This window comes from Seriola aureovittata, chromosome 15 (genome assembly GCF_021018895.1).
Source record: "Seriola aureovittata isolate HTS-2021-v1 ecotype China chromosome 15, ASM2101889v1, whole genome shotgun sequence".
Classification (NCBI taxonomy): domain Eukaryota; kingdom Metazoa; phylum Chordata; class Actinopteri; order Carangiformes; family Carangidae; genus Seriola; species Seriola aureovittata.
In genome coordinates, this window is record NC_079378.1 from 14979182 (window position 1) to 14997035 (window position 17854).

Consider the following 17854-nt stretch of genomic DNA (forward strand, 5'->3'; position numbering starts at 1 on the left):
AAGTTTACAAAAACAGGTTTCAAATGATGATATAAAAGGCTGGTAATATAACGGCTTCAGGGGCTCTGACAGCAAAGGGGGATGAGAGAGGAGCAACGTTCATGAGTATATGGACAAAAATGTGGAATGTAGCTGGGGATAAACCGTGCACTGCTTTGTAGGTGATCAATAAATCAATCCTAGGGAGCCTGTGCAGCAAAGCTGAAAATGGGGTAATGTGGTTTCTTTTCTTGGTGCCTGTTGGGAGCCTGGTAGCTGTGGTCATAACCTGCAAATGAGACAGTTTTATAACCGATACTAGAGGAGAGTGAGGTAAAGTAGTGAAATCAAGAGGAAATAAAAGTCTGAATTTATATTTCCAGTTATAAAAGAGACATAATTTGAATGTGTGGATACAGTATTTCTGAATGGAAAAAACAGCATTGGACAACTGTGTTTACTTGTGCTTTGAAACATTAGTCAGAGTGGAGGTTTCTGACATGTAGCTTTATATTTTTGTAACTGAAGACGGACTGCTGTATTATCACCATCAGCTGTGTTGGGCCAAACCATACTTCCTCATTACAATCCCATTAGGATAAGCAGTTGGTCTTTTAGGGGCACCAACATTCCACTCACGCTCACAACTAGACCACCAATCCAACAAAGGTCATTGCTCATGATTACTGGTTTCACACAACACAACACATAATTCCTCATCCTGAGTGATGGTGTTTAACTGGGGGATAGCACCACCTAGACCAAGGAAACTTGGCTGAAAGAAGAAAGAAATGAACTGTCACTACATAATTTAAAAATCAGATGAGCGTGCAAATATCCACCATGGTGCAGCTGCAAACTCTATTATGACTCTTTTATCTTTAGTTTAAAACAGGGGAAATAAATCATTGTCAGCATTCATTAGTCTTTGACTAAATATACACATGTAACATGTGGAGACCTGAAGCAGGACCTATACTTGAGAATACTCTCCATACTGTATAGAGAGTAGAATTACACAAGCCATACCTTTCTTTTTTTTACCTCTTAAATCCTAGAGAGAAATGATTTGGACAAATTTCTAATAAAAATTCCTATTGCACCTTGTTAGTAATCCTGCCTCTATTCTATTTTCCCTTAAAATACAGACTGCTACAGTGCTTTTATTAACTTTAATAAAGAAGGAACTATTAGTCGATTAATCAATTAGTCATTGGACAGCAAGTTCATCTGCAACTACTAATTGTGTTTGTCATTTTCCAAACAAAAACTTTATGTTTCTGCTTTACATGAAAAGGACAATTGATATAAACAGTTACCTACAGTGTATATTGTATTTTTGACTGATAAATTTACTTTACCTTAGTGAGTAAGTTACTTTGGGTCATTTATTAACCTTACCATTCCCCAAAACAAAGTTTATACCTCAAAGTGAAGGAGCCGGACATAAAAGTAGGGCTAGCTGTCTGCAGGACTTGTTTAGCCAGTGAGTAATACCCACTGAAGCCTGGCCTATATTGAATGAGATGGCTGTGGGGCAACAAATCCCTGCAGGCCTTCACTGCATTATCCAACTTTTCTGGACCCATGCCCCAGCCGTGAGTGAATTAGCTGCAGCAATTGAGTTATTGCTGCCTCCAATTTGTACACAGCGTATTGAACGGCTGTTGCAGCCATGTCCTCATTGCTTGTCGAGCATTCTTCCCTGGGCCAACTGGGCACAGAAGCCCAGCCAATGTTTCAGCTCTATATCAAACCAGCCAAAGGACTTATGCTATACTGACATATGGTCCAACAGAACATGCAACATAATATTTGACAACCATGACACGAGATAATGTGCACGTTTTCTGTTATGATATACTATTAGCTTTTACTGGTTGTAACAGTTGCAGCCTCTCAAAAGGGTTTTGTGCTGAATAAATCATGATTATGGCTGAAGCTAATGATTATTATCATGATTGATTAGTCTGATTATTATTTCTTGACCAAGGGATAAAATGTAAGAAAATATTATTATTTTTTTAATCTAAACTTAAAAGTTGACATATTGAAATTCATTGTTTTGTCGTACATACACTCCGAAACCCAAAGACATTCAGTTTATTCTGATGTACGACAACCAGCCTATATTCACATTTGAGAAGCTGGATCCAGTAAATGTTTGTCTCTTTAATTTTCTAAGATCGACTCTCTAAACTCTAAACACAAACGTCAGCGTTTCGAAAAACAGAAAAAAAACAAGAAAGAAAACTGTTTATTTTACATGTTAACTTCTCCTGAACAACTTCCCAAATAATGTTTCTTGAACTTGAGTCTAACACAAACTAAAATGTAAATGTCAAAGATAAAAAAAAAAGAAAAAAAAAGGTTGTTTCTGTGATAATGTCAACCCGTTCTCTTCTTGAAAAGCAGAGATACACGGTTCCTCCAGCGCACTTTACACATGGGTCTTGATCTCCTCTGCCAAGGACCTCAAATGTAAGCAATGATTCTATTTACCTCATTGGGGGCCTCTAACAGGCATAAATATTTGCTCACTACTAAACCAGTGACTCATGACATTTTGAAAGGGCTTTTAATGTGCAGCCCTCATGTACACTAAACATGACTTAAAAGGATGAGCAAACCACCGCCTCACTCCATTATTAGTGTTAAAATACACAACAGGTGGGTAGTTAGGCAGAGTGGCAGCATTTTCCTGTGATGTGTTGCTGCTGCCGCTGAAAGAAAGAAGAATGGCGATCGAGTGCTATCAGGAAAATAAACAGCAGGATAAAAAAATTATAGTCAGATGTTGAGGAATATTATTAAAAATAAAAACTTCATGAAAGGAGTTTTAAACTGTGGGTCAAGGAATCTTTAAAGAAGAGAAGTTGACAAAGAAAATTCAATATTCTCAGTAAATCCGACAGACAGACGAGATAACTCACTTGCAGGAGAGCTGATTTACACCATCTATGAAGTAACAGTCGCCGCCATTCACACAGTAGGCCTTTTCTGTGTCGTTGCATCTTCTGGTGTGGCCTGAGCCTGGAGATAGCGTTGTGGTTACTGAGAGAAAACAGAGAGAAAATAAAAAACCATTACAGCCAGCTTTGATCATCTTTATCTTAATTCATCTTTTTTGTGCGTGTGTCAGTGTTACTCTATTAATAGCCCCAGTACGTTGAGTAAACTGTTATTTCAAAATAAAATTTAAGGGAACAGCATGATATTTGGAGTTTTATCTAATATGAACATGGTTGTCATTTTTATCAGTATGATAGTCTTGTATCACAACAAGTATTCTCAGCTTTACTCATATTATACACTTGTATTTTCATGAGGACTCTTAGTTTTCCATCCACAAATGTAATTGTGTCTCTAAGCAGTGTTGACACTATCTCAAGAAGTTCTATGAGCAAAGATAAATATTTCCCTGACATAGCGTAGGAGTTGTTTATGCGTTGACTCAGGTCCTTGGAATGGCCCAAAATGTCATGTATCTGCACTTAATCCCCCCGACTGAATAGATATATGTTTGGGTTGAAGTCTGCTTATCAGGACGAAAGCAGGGACGTTTGAAGGAAGACGAGTGCTGAGAGAGGTGCACAGTGGCAGGATTGGGCTTGAGAAGGGAGGAGTGTGCTTTACCATATCAGATGCTGACACGTGATTGCAACTGTATACCTGCTGTCAGATGCTATTAGCACCTTAGCAGAATGTGACAGTTTGTTGGGAGGAACAGAGAAGTTTCCAATTGGAAGTCCTCTACAACTACAACACGAAAGCTTCGGCAGCCTGATACTCATGTCATGCAGGATGTTGTGACAAGACATTGCCCTAGGATTTTATTCAGCTAGGCCACGGGCTCTGACATATAGTAGGCTGTTTGCCACCACTACAAGATTTCACAACTCTCGTTTGTTGCTGAAGAAGCCAGCTCGGCTCCCTCCTGTAGCTGGAGAAGTGTGCTCTGCTTCATTCAGAAGCACATGTCCGGCTTAGCTACAACAACAGTGGTTCATTCCCATGCTAGTTAGGATAATAAAGCAAACAGATGACATCAGTCTGCGCTTCACTTGCTACTATTAGTCTGTGAAGAACATGATAAGTCAGCACTTTGCAAATTACAAACACAGTATTATGACTAAATCTAAAAGTTTTATATTTTGGTTTAGTTTAGTAGCCAAAGAATATATCTACAGCTGGTTTACTCTGATGAGACGTGCGGATATGAGTAATATTTATAACAGAAATGTTTGTGTAAAACAGCATATTGCATATTTAGATTCAGAAATAAGCTGTCATGTTATTGTTCCATTTATTTTATTATTGTTCTATCCAATGTTTCCAATACAACAGCGATCCACTGTCACAGCTCGAACTTTTCCAAAACTAGTTTACCAGTTAATCAGAACTTTTGTCACACCTGACCTCTCACTTGGAGCGCTGGCATGTAAAACACCTCGTAAAAAGATCAGACAAAGCTGTCAGGAAGAGGGAACCTCAAAACATTGTAAAAACCTCTTATGCTCAAAATAGAAACCTTGTGCAGTCTTCAACTGTGAAACACGCAGAACAAAAGGCGGCAATACAGGCCTCATGAATCTCTATCTACGACAGCAAGCCTATCCCAGAACGCACTGGTGGTAGGGAGGGGAACATCCTGGACAGCTCATCAGTCGTCCGCAGAGCGCGGGCTAACACACAGGCAATCACACTCACACATAATCTCCAGTCCACCTGGCTTACATGTGGGCAGACTGTGAGTGGAAAACAGACGACCCGGAGAAAAACCCACACAAGGAGGTGGAGAACATGTAAACTTCACACAGAAAGGATCAAGGCTGGACCTGTTCTGCTGTCAAAGTTTATAAGGCTACTGCTCTTTGTACCAAATCCGCTTCACTGCACTCACTTTTTTTTTTTTTTTTTACTCATTCTCATCATTTTCAGTCAAAAATATAACGTTTATGCTCTTTTTGAGATTACAGAATGTACTTTTGTTTTTTTTAAGGTCACAGATTCCTTTTTAGACTCTGGCTCCATGGGCATTTCACATTTCTGTGATCCATTAAACACTCAACAGGTCACCAACTACACTTTCCTGACCACATTTTGCATGAAATCTGTTTTTGAAATAATCTGGAACCACATTAAGATGCAATACTTTCAATGAGAAAAATAACCTTTTTTAATTATTATTTTTTATGGCCCGCGAGCATGCACGGGTTTGTTTTCTGAAAATTCAATGGCCAGAGTAAGGCTTCAAAAATTTTTGGTATCGTGGAGCTCAGTGATAAAACATTTTAAAATGGATTTGTTTGTGATATTTTTCTCAACTGTGCTCATCACATGTGCCAAGTGATTATTAGACTAATTTAAACAAACAGGAATGAGGTCAACTTAATAATATCCCAATCCATCACTGTAAAGTAGACTTAAATCCTCATTTGGGTGATGAAATGTTAAGTCTGCACATCAATATAGGACAATTAACTACAGGTTGTTAAAAAAAAACCTTAGAGCTGTGGACTTGGTTTTAGGCCCAACCAGCTGTAGCACCAGTCTCCACAAGTCGTTTTTGTGATGCCATCCAGCTGAAGGCACGCAGGTGGAGAGCCTACGCATTCTCCCTCAGCAGGCAAGGTCCATTTGCCTAAACCACAAACACCACCTGCCTGTATTCAAAAGCTTCTGGGTGGAGCAGAGACACATTCCTGTGAACATTATTTCCCCCTCAATGCAGTAAAAAAAGATAAAATAGTGGCTTTTTCTTGGGTAATTCAATGCACTCTGTGGGAAGTCTCACACACTGACAGTATCAAGCTCTCATGATATAGTGCAAGTATCTGTATCCATTCATTTGTAAATCTTCTCTACTGACCTAGTAAGACAACAAACAATACTGAAACAATGAAGGTGTTCTTTAAGGGAGCTCCCAGCTCCTCGGTTAAATGCCAACAGTATACCTCTGCTTTAAAATATGTCCAAGGATTTTATGTGGACATTTTTATATTTAATATTTTTATATATAACATGTATATAGCATTTATGATGTCACGCAGGCATGGAGGTACCCAAAACCTTTCACAACAACCAGATTTTGTTTTCCCAAATCAGTTACTTGAAGCAACATTCAAATAACTGCTGCAACTCACTTTCAGTGGCTTTAAAGATGGCATGCATCCCAAAACTAACAGAAACAATCCATTTGGGAACATTTATTGGCCTGAAGTCATCAACTGACATCCAATCTATGACACTGCACAGTTAAGTGTCCCAATTTTCTTCTCCTCTCCTCCTTCTCTGTGCTGTCCTCCCTCCTTTCTTTTGTGTCCTCCAATTACTCCCCCATAGCAGAGACGCTAACACAGAGGAGTGAAAAAAAGTTCTGGTTTCAGAACGTCTTGTACAAACTTAGTTTCAGTCCTTGTTCCAAGCTTAGAAATACTTTTCTTTAACTTTAATTATAAAGCATATATGTACATTGATAACACAATCTTATAATGCAACTTGCTGGACATGACAGCATACAGGACCTGTAGAGTGAACACAATTCAAAGAAATATCTATATTTTATATTTTCATGGCTAGAGTCTGGTTAATGAAACATATTAGACACACACTGAAAACTTGAAGGCACCAGGAACTATATCAGCAAGTAGAGATTCAACCACTCTGGTTATTATGTCAAGCTTAAAGTTTAAAGTGTGGCTACTTTGATTCAAACAGCTGGCGGCCAAAGCGAGGGAACTGCAACTAAGCTGATGCGCTGAGCATCTATAAATCACACATGTGCACCCACTTCAGATTTTATAATAAACTTGTAAACCTTGACGAAAGTATGTAAAAACCCGCTGAGCGGCAGTAAAACATCCGGGCAGGACCCTGAGATGCCACAGAACCTTCTGTACGAAAGTCAGTTGATGCTTCTCATCTTCATCTGCAGCCAGTGGCAGTGTCAAGCTGAATGCCCATGTGCTCATAATAAATACTGTAACTGGCCACTGTATGTTGTTGTGAACAACCGATAGTTCAGGATGAACTAAAGTGCAAGTGTCAGCAGGAAATTTAAAAACTGTATGAATGTATTTCCATCATCAATTATGCTTTTAGTCATTATTGTGCAACCCTGTCTTCCAGCGATTATGTTCATATACTACTACAGTAACCTCTGACACCAAATACACTTGGAAATATATGGTTAAAAAATGATTGTGGCATTTATGAAGCGTTCATATCAATGTGGTTTAGTCAAGGGGTCAAGACATCATTTAAAAGTAATGGAAACTGGGATTAGAGAGTTGTCCATTTCTGGTTGGATTATGCACTATGCACCAAGCGTCTCTTAGAGTTGAGAGTACGACAAGTAAAAACCTTTCTGCAGAATCAATATTATCGTGTAAAAACGTGAAAGCCATATACTGATCTAAATACCTAATCTGTGCATTTGTAGTCGTGCATACTTGTGTTTTCATTCAATAAAGGGAGTAAACTAAAGCTTTCTCATTCCCCCATCCCCTGTGATAGTTTGACAGAAAAAGGCTGGAGTCTCACCATGTTCATAATCTAACAAAGGACAAACAGCATGAAACAGCATGAGTTAAAGAGACCCACAGAGCGTCATTCAGTCTTACTGCACACGACAAACAGGAAAATTAAAAGAATGACAGCTATCACTGGTAGTAGTTTGCTCACTTATTGGAAAACCCATACAAGGAGAGCTACACACAGACTCTGTTGCAGTGATGAAACAAGAACAGGGTTTTCTTCCCGAGGTGATCTGGTTCAGCCAATACAGTGTTTACTCAGGCTGCAACACATGTTTACTCCAGATTAAAACTAATGACAACCGAAAAAATTTATTGACATGGTTAAAGATACGCATATAAACAACAGAGAAGCATCTCATTTAGGGTTGTACGATGTGGATACAAAATGATATTCAAATTATTCTACTAGTGTGGTTGTAATGCAGCTTAAAAGATAACCTTTTAAAACAACACTGTCTCCAACTGAATATGACAAACCCAAAGGCATGCCAATGCATTTCGTACTTTGATAAGATATGATGACATAAGAATAAACTGGTGCAGAATTTCACAAAAAAAGCATCCAGGGCTTAAACAAACGTTGTCAAGGATGAACAAGGATTACATACGTAACCACTGACTCTGATCTTGAGTCGTAAAAGTATGTCTTTCTGTATGTGGTCTGTGTCATTTGATTGGCTTTATAATGGCCAGAGGATAATGTTTTAATAACTTCATTCTTTAAATATTGTATTTGTTTAAAATGTTTGATTGCACTAATTTGTGTAAGTTGTGTAGTTGTGTAAATATACAAAATAAGGTAGGGTACTTAATGTGATGATATGAGTTTTATATGTTGACCTGCTTTCGTATTATACAAGACTGTTTTATACAAGCCAGCCATTGTTTTATGGATAGTGTTGAATCCAAACGGCTGATCTGAAGTGAACTCATGCGTAATCATCCAGCGAGGCTGCTGTGAACAGACCACAGCAATTCCTGTTGACAGTTGGTAAAAACACGTGTAGTGAATGCTGTACGTGTTCATCATTGCCATGTAGAGCAGCTGCTCAGACATGTTAGAGTGATGTGTTTTTGCATGTGTCTAATAAACAAAAAAAAAAACCTTAGAAAGTGCATGTATGTATTTATCAGTAATATAGATTGGTTTCATTGCATATTGCAATCCTCATAAAAAACAGACTTACAAACCAATCAAGACATATTCTGTCACTTGAGAGCCCCTCTGTTCCACCTGCCCCAGTTAGCCCTGTCAACTGAAGGACTGTTTTCTCTCTATAGTGTTTGAAGTGATAATTAAAGGACAACAGTTGGCAGCACTATCAACAAAAATAACTTTGTCTTATTTAGAAAGTAACAGTTTTGTTCAAACTCCCCTTTTGTGTGTGTGTGTGTGTGTTTTTTTTATCGGTTGTCATCATCTTTCTAGAGACAGCACTTTTATCTGCATCTTTCCCCAAGTGGCAGGACGGTAATGTGGAGGCTAAAAATGGTTGAAAAAAGAGAAACCTTAGACCGACATGGACATTTTCTACTTACCTTGCATTGCATGAATCCATTAATTAAATCTTTACATGTAACAGAGAATGCATAGATAACTACATCTAAATGACTCAACTTCCATCAATTTGTTCTGGTGCATTTCTTTGCCTTGACATATGGTGCTGTCTGTCTACAGTCACGCAGCACAATCCCCCCACCTCACAAAGGGGGGACCAGAGTTCAGGTGTATTCGTCAAGGTTGACTCTGCTTTCCTGGCTTGATGTTGGAGACAAATTCCTTTAACCTAAGGAGGAGATCAGCTGCTCTGCTATACAGAGTTAGGGGCAGAGTTCATTTATCTACACTTATGTGGCCAGGGTTTAGTTAAGTTTGCTTGGTTTTTTAACCTCGGGTTTCAACTTTTTGGGGTCCTGTAGCCCAGGGGCTGAATCTGAGTTGGACCAGAAGAGAGGTTCCTTCTGGGTTAGTGAGAGCCACAGTGTTTAGCCATCAGCCCCTGCCACTGACTTTGATTAATCCTTCATGGCCCAAGAACTGAAAAGAAAAGCTGGGGGTGCAAGCAGGACCATCTGGAAACCTTCATAAACATGCCTGTCTTTCCACGCTCTCCAAAGGATTCTAGGAAAATCGTAAAAATGAAAAGAGAGGTCCCTATTGCACAGTTTTTTCCTCTTGAGGCACCCTGTGCATATGCAGCAAACAAAAAAGCGCTCTCACTGAATCCTAGCCCTCACAACCCAGCCTGAAACGCCAAATTGTGTAATGAAATACATTTTCAATTGGCCTGTCTGTGGAGCAAAGTTATACACATGTCCACCTAATTTATGACAAATGTTGATAATTTACTTCAGCTTGGCTTAATCTTTTTCACTTCTGCACTGCAATTGAACAGCGAAGCCATCTCAAAACACAAGACAGAATCTGATTCTGTGCAGGGAGAAAGCCAAGGCAGTTTTTCAGCCAGTGGTGGATCGGTTCCATCTGGACTTTGTTATGGCTTTGTGTTTTCACTCTTAAAAGCAATGTTATCAAGATAAAAAGTATAAATTATGTAGCCTATTTGGGAGTTTGTCAGTGAGCAAGAACAGTCTGCACACCAGGTCCATCTCTGACAGCAATATGTTTCTGCAGTGAAGCTTGTTAGATAGGGACGTGAAGGTCACAAAAATGTACATTCTCATCTAACAACCTACCACCCATTTAAATGTATAATTATGTTACAAAGGTAAACTAACCTTTTATAGACTCTGATACTTGCAAATCTCCAATAAATAAATATTAAGAAAAATAATAATTGGGTGGTAGTGTGTCAACAGGTGGCACCATACTGAAATACCACACAGGGGCTTTAACTCGTTGCTTTATCACATCAGGTAAATCATCATCACGATTTAAAACAAGAAAAAAAATTAAAGCCAGGCCATTAAAATCATATGGGAAAGTGATAAATGTCATAAGTACAGACCCTTCAGAAGACACATAAAGAGGTTGGTATCTGTAATAGCTCTGCCACCCAGACATGCATTTCCACAAGTAAGTTTTATGTACCAGAAAAAAGCTGGTACCCTCCCCTCCCCCATCCTCTTCCCTCACCTCCCCTCACCTCCCGACTCAGGGCAGGGAATGTCTGACATGTCTCCTGTTACTGCTGGGACCGAGATCTTTTATCTCTCTACTGGAGGGCAATTCATATTGCATGCATTCTTGCTTCATTTGATTGTACTGTATTATGTTCCTTTCTGCTAAGTCTATCTCTTCTACAGTGAATGCATAAACAAGATAAACAGATAAAAAAAAAAAGTACAAAAGACCAAATTGGGATGTGCGGTTTTGGTTGGATATGAAGTTGCTGACAGCCGGGTCTGATCTGCTCAATGAAGATGTGTGGTGAAGATGATCCCTGCATGATGGAAAAGAAAAACATTTTTTATTTGTGGTTTTTAGCTTTTTATATTGTAGGAGTCGCGATACTGAATAGTAGTATTGTAGTTCTACAGAAACTGCAGCCGATAACAAAGCAAGATAAACCTTGCTTGCAGAGCAAAAATTTGCTTTTATATTCATGAAAGACTGATACTTTTTTATTTGGATTTTGCAGATTAAACAATAAACGGCGTATAATACATGTTTTCATTTTCAGATTTAGAGCCCCAACATATTTTGACAGGAGCTCAAGTCCAGACAAATGTAGCAGCCCTGAAAGAAAGAAAGAGAAAAATCTGAAACAAATGAGAATAAAGGCCAAAAAAAAAAAAAAAAGAAGAGATGGAAGACTGAGTAATACAAGAGGAGGGTTGAGAAAAGAAGATTTGTTGACAGGATCTTAACTTGGAAAATATTTCAGCTTGCCAAAGCCAACACAAAACAAGCACGCACCTACTTCCACACGTACAGTATAGCCACACCCAATCAATGGCAATATCCAGCATCTGTGACTTCGAGCGTTTTGTACAAAGTTCAAAGTGAGCGAGAGAGATTTCATGTCAAATACCCAAATAGGAATTAAATTACTATTTACTGTAGGTAGGACGCACGAAAGAACCTATTATGAATGAAAGTGCACTTAAAGCTTTTTTTCAATAGAAAATTATCCACAATTCAAACACCTTCAGCATGAAACAGGAATGTTTAGAAATGAACAAAATGGAGCCTGCCAGGAACATTAATCTACCACCCACTCTCCAGCAAGACTGCCACTGCCACAACCAGTGTGTCTTCTTTTATATTCTTGTCTCCTCTTACCATTTTTCAGTCACATAGCTGATATGCCTGGTCTTGCCTGCCTCAATCATCTCAGCACTGAAGTGAAATCAAAGAGCAGCCCAGTGTGCGATTGCACAACAGCTGCTCATGCACGGCAAAGAAGCACAGTGCACTTAGGAAGGGCAGGGTATGGTGCGGGTGCAGAAACGTGTGCTGGTATGGCTGCTGGCAGCCACCACTATGTGTGCAGTTGGCAACAAAGTGACACATGGTGTTTTCCGCGGCACTGTTCCAGACAGGGTTGCTTCCTGCTCTGTCTTTTCAGAAGCAGCTCAGGCTCAGTGTGGTGTTCCAGCTGCTGCTGTTGCATCCTTGTTTTGAGTCTGAAGATGCCTGTTGCTTTCATTTTTTTTTTTTTTTTTTTTTTAACTCTGACCTGAGAAACTATTGTTTACTGCATCTTTCCTGACTGGTATGTATAGCCACTACAGTCACAGGTGAACAGTGAAAGGTGAGGAGGAGCAATCTCTGCAGAAATCCTTCAGTGATACTGTGAATTTACTCCTGCAGGGAAGTGTGCTTGGAAATAAATTCAATTCAAATCATTGATCCATTCTGGTAAAAAGGAAAATCAACCACATATCTCTGGGACATTTAGTCATCCACCATAGAGCCACTTTACCTGGTGCCATCTTTTGTCTGAGCTCACCTGACAGACAGCAGCACTGGTTGTAAAAGTTGCAGAGGCAAATTTGTGAGGAATAGGAGTTCCTTCACATCTCCTGTCATTGGTCACAAGAGGAGAGCTCTTGCACTTCCACATTTTTAATCTGGATGAATTGTAATATTTGAGGCATGTTAGTGCTGAAAAAGAAAAACTACAGTGATTGATGAAAATGTCATCAATGCAGATGTTAGGACACCAGAAGCAGCAAATGTTTCTGGTTGGAAAAAGACAGAAGAAAAAAAGTAAGAGCCAGCAGGGTAGAAAACCTAAGAAGTGGCTGGCTACTTACAGAAACTTAAATGTCATCAATAACCATATATTGTAATCAATGTAATCAATATATTACTAGATAATTTAATCACTTTAAAAGGACAAGATGAGAAGTATCCATGCGTCTTCATTGTCCTTCATCTTCAACAGCTGGCCCTCATTCCTGAGAAAGGGCAGACTTTGCAACCTTGTACCAGATAGAAGACATATACCACACAGGTCCTTATTTGGGTCTGGTGCTCACAGCTACAGTAGTGGCCAGCTGCTAGGACTAAAGGTTTTCCCACTGCTTTTCCCCAAAAGCCAGAGAGCACAGTCTGCTTGTATGTGTGTGCTGCAGCCCTCCTTCACTCTTATATACACACACACCACCCACACTCGCTGTACGTTCTGAAAACAGGCGATGGAGCACTGCTGTTTTGTTAGGTTGCCGGCCCTTTGTATACTAAAGGATGAGTTCACAGTGAGTGTATCAGTGATTAAAGGGGGACCTGTTCCATCCACGGTTCACACCTGCACACTCCAAGAGGAAATGGCTTCCACCCTGATGACGGCAACTCCACGTCCGACACTCATACACAATCCCAAGGAAAGAACTTACTCACCCCACACAAACATGATGTGATGAACATGGTTGCAAAATCACCAACAAAAGGAAGAAGCGTGATGGAGTAATGGGAGGTTTAGGATGAGAGACAGCTGTGGCAACCAAACTATAGTACTGCAGCCCCTGTGCTTTAAGCGGTGGAATGGTAAGTATATGTTCCTCTTGTGCTCAAAGAAAACTTTAAAAAGTCCAAAGACACCCAGGATTGCTCACATCCTATTCTGAAAAATGCAAAGTAATAGGAGGAACAGGGATTTTGTTTGATGTGGGTGAACAATAGCGTACTCACACACCTATTTTCAGTCTGCTGGCTCTGCTCACTGGACTTCCAAGCAACTGCAAATTATTACTGACTCAGTACAAGCAAACCTTTCTGACGCTTAATGCATAATCATTTTGAGGCAATAATTTTTGCTCTTTGAAAGTATTAACAAACACTGCAGTGCTTGTCAGTGATTCAGAACGTTAAAACAGAATCCTGCACAGTCACCCACGGCTGGGGTCACCAGCAGGAAGAAAGACCACCAGGACAGCTGAGGAGGCCTGAAAGGGAATCTTTTATTATGCTATGAAATTAAGTCTCAGATAGGTTTTGTCCCGGGCCCTGGAAGAGTTAACAAAGCCCTGCACACAGCAAAACCTCATGTCACCTCCTGCTCACATCACTCAGCTTTTCAAGTGTAACAGCTGCTTCCTTCCACACACATAGCAATATCCTCACTCATTCACACTGAGGGCTTAAGTGTCCCACATAACACAGTGAGATTACTGGATATCCTAAGAAGTGAGATGCGTTCTGATTTTCAATAACTTAGTTGTTTTTGCAAAGATTTGATTGAGTGCGGCCACTTATCGCATTGGATCGACGGGATTAAAGTGAATTAAGAGAGCAAGCATAGCTTTGAGAAACTTTTCTAAGTCGTTTTATTTCATATTTTTTACTCATTTTTCTCTGATACTGATAATGATCAGATTCAACAGCTGCCTCTCCTCTGACACATTAGCACATACACATCAAAGCCTGTAACTCATACCATGCATAGCCGTTGTCAAAAAGCAATGAATTGCTGACATATTAGGGAGCTGATTCATGTTTTATGTTTCAGCAAAGCTAACATTACTCGTCTGCTGTCAGATTGACCCGAGGTGGTTGGAGATGAGGGACTGTTCCCGTTGCTTTGTCAGAAAACATGCAAATACATCTGAAGACTGATTTGAATAAGTGTTCACAAACGTGCCTCGTAGCAGTTGCAGTGGTTTAACTCTGGGATACGTATTAAGTGTCATCAGATGTAATTATTACGCGTATAATCAAAACATACATGCCCGGGCTGAAATGCTTTTGAAAATATGTACACAGAGATGCCAAAAGAGCTGCTAAAACATGAAGGTGTTTTTTTCCCTTACAGTAACCTAGTTGCTGTCTCATGCTAGGATTTCTGTTGAAGTGTCCCATAAAGTTACATAACACAAATGAGTAATACCATTTTGATTTATTGTTCCTCTGGATGATACTGGATGCGTAGGGGTCAGGTCTTCCTCACAGCTTTTGGTGTATGTATACACTGAACCCATCTGTAACACGATGGCTCAGTGATGCCGCATGAGAGCATGATGTGTGCTTACGATGCCGTGGGTGTTCATCCGCTCGTGACATAAACTCTTCCATTTACTCTGGATCTTCCCACTGTACCGGATGCAGCGCCCACTAATACAGAAAGGCCCTAACACTAAACAAAAACAAGACGCAGTGTGGGTGAAGTGACGATTCTGTGACTGCCTTGAAAACTAAACATTATTGTAGGTGAACTTCAAAGCAAGGTCTAAACTCTTGACACGCTGCAGCTGTCATGAGGTAAGATGTGATGTCAGACAGAATAACAGAGTCTCATAAAACTTTAACATAGGGTGTGAAAATAATTGATAATAATTAAATTGGGCAGTTGCTCAAATGATGATTTAAAGTTTTGACCTTTATATTTCAGTTATTTTCTAGTTCTCCACTCACTTGTTGGCTGGTGGAACAACATAGATCCTGACTTTTACATCTTTGGTAACTTTTTAAGATACTTTGATGTTTTAAGGATAAAATCAGGATCAGTTCCTTACATTAATGTTGATTTGAAAAGGCACACGTTCAGCATTTCAAAATCACAGTGTCCATGCACAGTGGTTCATGCCGAGTCTGTCTTTTAGATTGCAACATCCTATTCGCTCAACAGAGTCTTAACTGGATCCTGATTTTGTGATCAAACCCGCCAACTGACACGACCTGAGACTCTGGTGCAATCAGACAGCCACCTCAGAGGAATGTCTTTCCAGACCCCAGGACTGAGGATAATTTTGAAGAAGTGGGCATGACTAACAGCACAGAGGCTTGAGCCACAGAACCTGACAAGCTGTTCTCCAGTGGCCTGTAAATACAGAACGCTTGGCAGATGTGAAGGCCTGTTCCTCTCAGACATGGCTGCTGCTGCTGTTGCTTACCCACACCAATCAATACAATTGACTGGCTTACAGATGCTCCACATCCAGCCAGTGCCACAACTAACATCCTTTAGCGTCATTAGAGATGAGTTTATCTTGTCGCTTGCGTAGTAGGAGTGAGTAAGTTTTGTTTTTACTATTCGTACCAAAGAGAGACATCGAAGGAAGTTGTTGTTTATCTAGTTCAAAGTAGCACTTACTGTAATGTTTCACTTACGTAGGACAGATACCAAGACTTACTGGAAGAAAACAGAAAAAAAGCTGTGTTTTTTTTTTTTTTGCTTTTGTTTTTTGTTTTTGCAGTTGAAACTGATAAAACAGACTTTTTGTTAAGTTAGGCCCAGGATGCCAGGAGTTTAATACATCTGCTTTAACACCTGAGCTTAGATTGTAATAAACAAATGCAGGGTAGCTGTGTCCCCTAAAGGCACAATTATATGCAGAGTGATTTTATGACATTTTTGTTAATGACCAATTAATGAATTATTAAAAGTGCATGTCCTGGTTCTTTATCACTTTCAGATGTTTTTCTGTTGTGTGTCTGAATTTCAGGCATACTTTGGGTCTCTCGATACAGTGACTCTGTAGTGCCACATCACAACTAATCAGAAACATCCTTTTATTTTGTAAAGGTATCTGCACACCTGGTAAAGACTATATCTCAAGAAGTTGACATCATAGAGTTGCTGAGGTGCTAACATGTTGTCTTGTCCACTCAGTGGACAGTTATTAGTTAAGAATTAGTTTTGTGGCGAGGGAGATGACTGTGTTTCACTTCAGGATGAGGAGTGAAAACATGTAAAGGTATGGGCACGTGTGTGTGTGTGTGTGTGTCTGTGTGTGTGTGTGTGTGTGTGTGTGGGCCTGTGTGCGTGCATGCGCGAAATTGTTGCTGGTGGGCCCCAGCATGACTGCTGAGGAGCAATCATATGTTCAGCTGTGATTTCCATCAACACATTCCTGGACGCTCACACACTCTCTCAGTGGAGCTGTGCACAGCACCCCCCAAGGATGTGACCTGCAGCCTGCAGACACATGGCTGCCTCACAAGCGCTTATCACAACACAGCAGCCTGTAGGATAATGGGAGGCCTTAATCTGAAGCCACGTGGAGCCAAGCAAACTTTGACTAGTGTTGCTCTTTCACATTGGCCTTATAGAAAACAGTTGATGATATACTACACCGTTCTGCAGAAGGCCAGCAGGCCTTACCATGCCAGGCTGATTACAGGGTAGAGGTCAAACCACATGGACAACAAATGGTCCCTGGTCCTCTACACTGGGGGTTGGGTATAAGGCTGAAAACACCACTCTGGAAAAGGCAGCAATTGTTACAGAAACTCTTAAAAGCACATACGATATTCCAGACCACCAGGAGACACACACTCACACACATGCACACATGTATACTGCAATGCATTCTGTCACAATGGCAAAATACAAACAATAAAACATGAAGGAAAATCTCTGGAAAGAATTTTAAAAACTGCTCCGCTGATTGATCTCATGTTTCAAAACTCCAAAGCAGCTAAAATGCACCCAAAGAGAAGGAGAGAGTATTAAATGAGTCTTAAGGCTGAAACATTGATAACAAGCAACTTAAACATTCAACTCAGCAGAACTACCAACCATTTGTGCTGAATAATTATACAATAACTGGCACTTAATCAGCTGACGGTGTGTGTTTCTCTTCCACTGGTCAAACAAAAAGACATGAGCAAAATCCCCACACAGGTCCAATCATTCAACACTATTGGCAAACTGCATGGCTGGAATGAAGCCACAACGTGCTGCGTGCTTTAAAATGCATGAGGGGTTCACTTTGAGTTTAGGTTCAGCCCTGAACACACTGGTTATTTTTTCCCGCCCAAGGCAATTTGCACACTACGCTCCGCATCTCGGCTCAGAGTTACAAGGGTGTCACATTTGTCTTGTTACACAAATATTGATATGGGTTGGCTTGGTTGAGTAATGACCAGATGTTTTATGTAGCATCAATAATAGGGGTTTACATGTTGTTGTTTTTTGTTTTTTTTA

At 40.0% G+C, this 17854-nt stretch overlaps 1 protein-coding gene across 4 annotated transcripts in view; it reads right to left on the reverse strand.

Moving 5' to 3' along the window:
• Positions 1–17854, reverse strand: part of nrg2a (neuregulin 2a) — a 72946-nt gene that overhangs the window by 14381 nt on the left and 40711 nt on the right. For all 4 annotated transcript variants that reach the window (XM_056397228.1, XM_056397225.1, XM_056397226.1 and 1 more), the window contains exon 4: positions 2913–3033. In XM_056397228.1, the coding sequence (XP_056253203.1) occupies positions 2913–3033 (121 nt within the window). The remainder of the gene's footprint in view (positions 1–2912; positions 3034–17854) is intronic.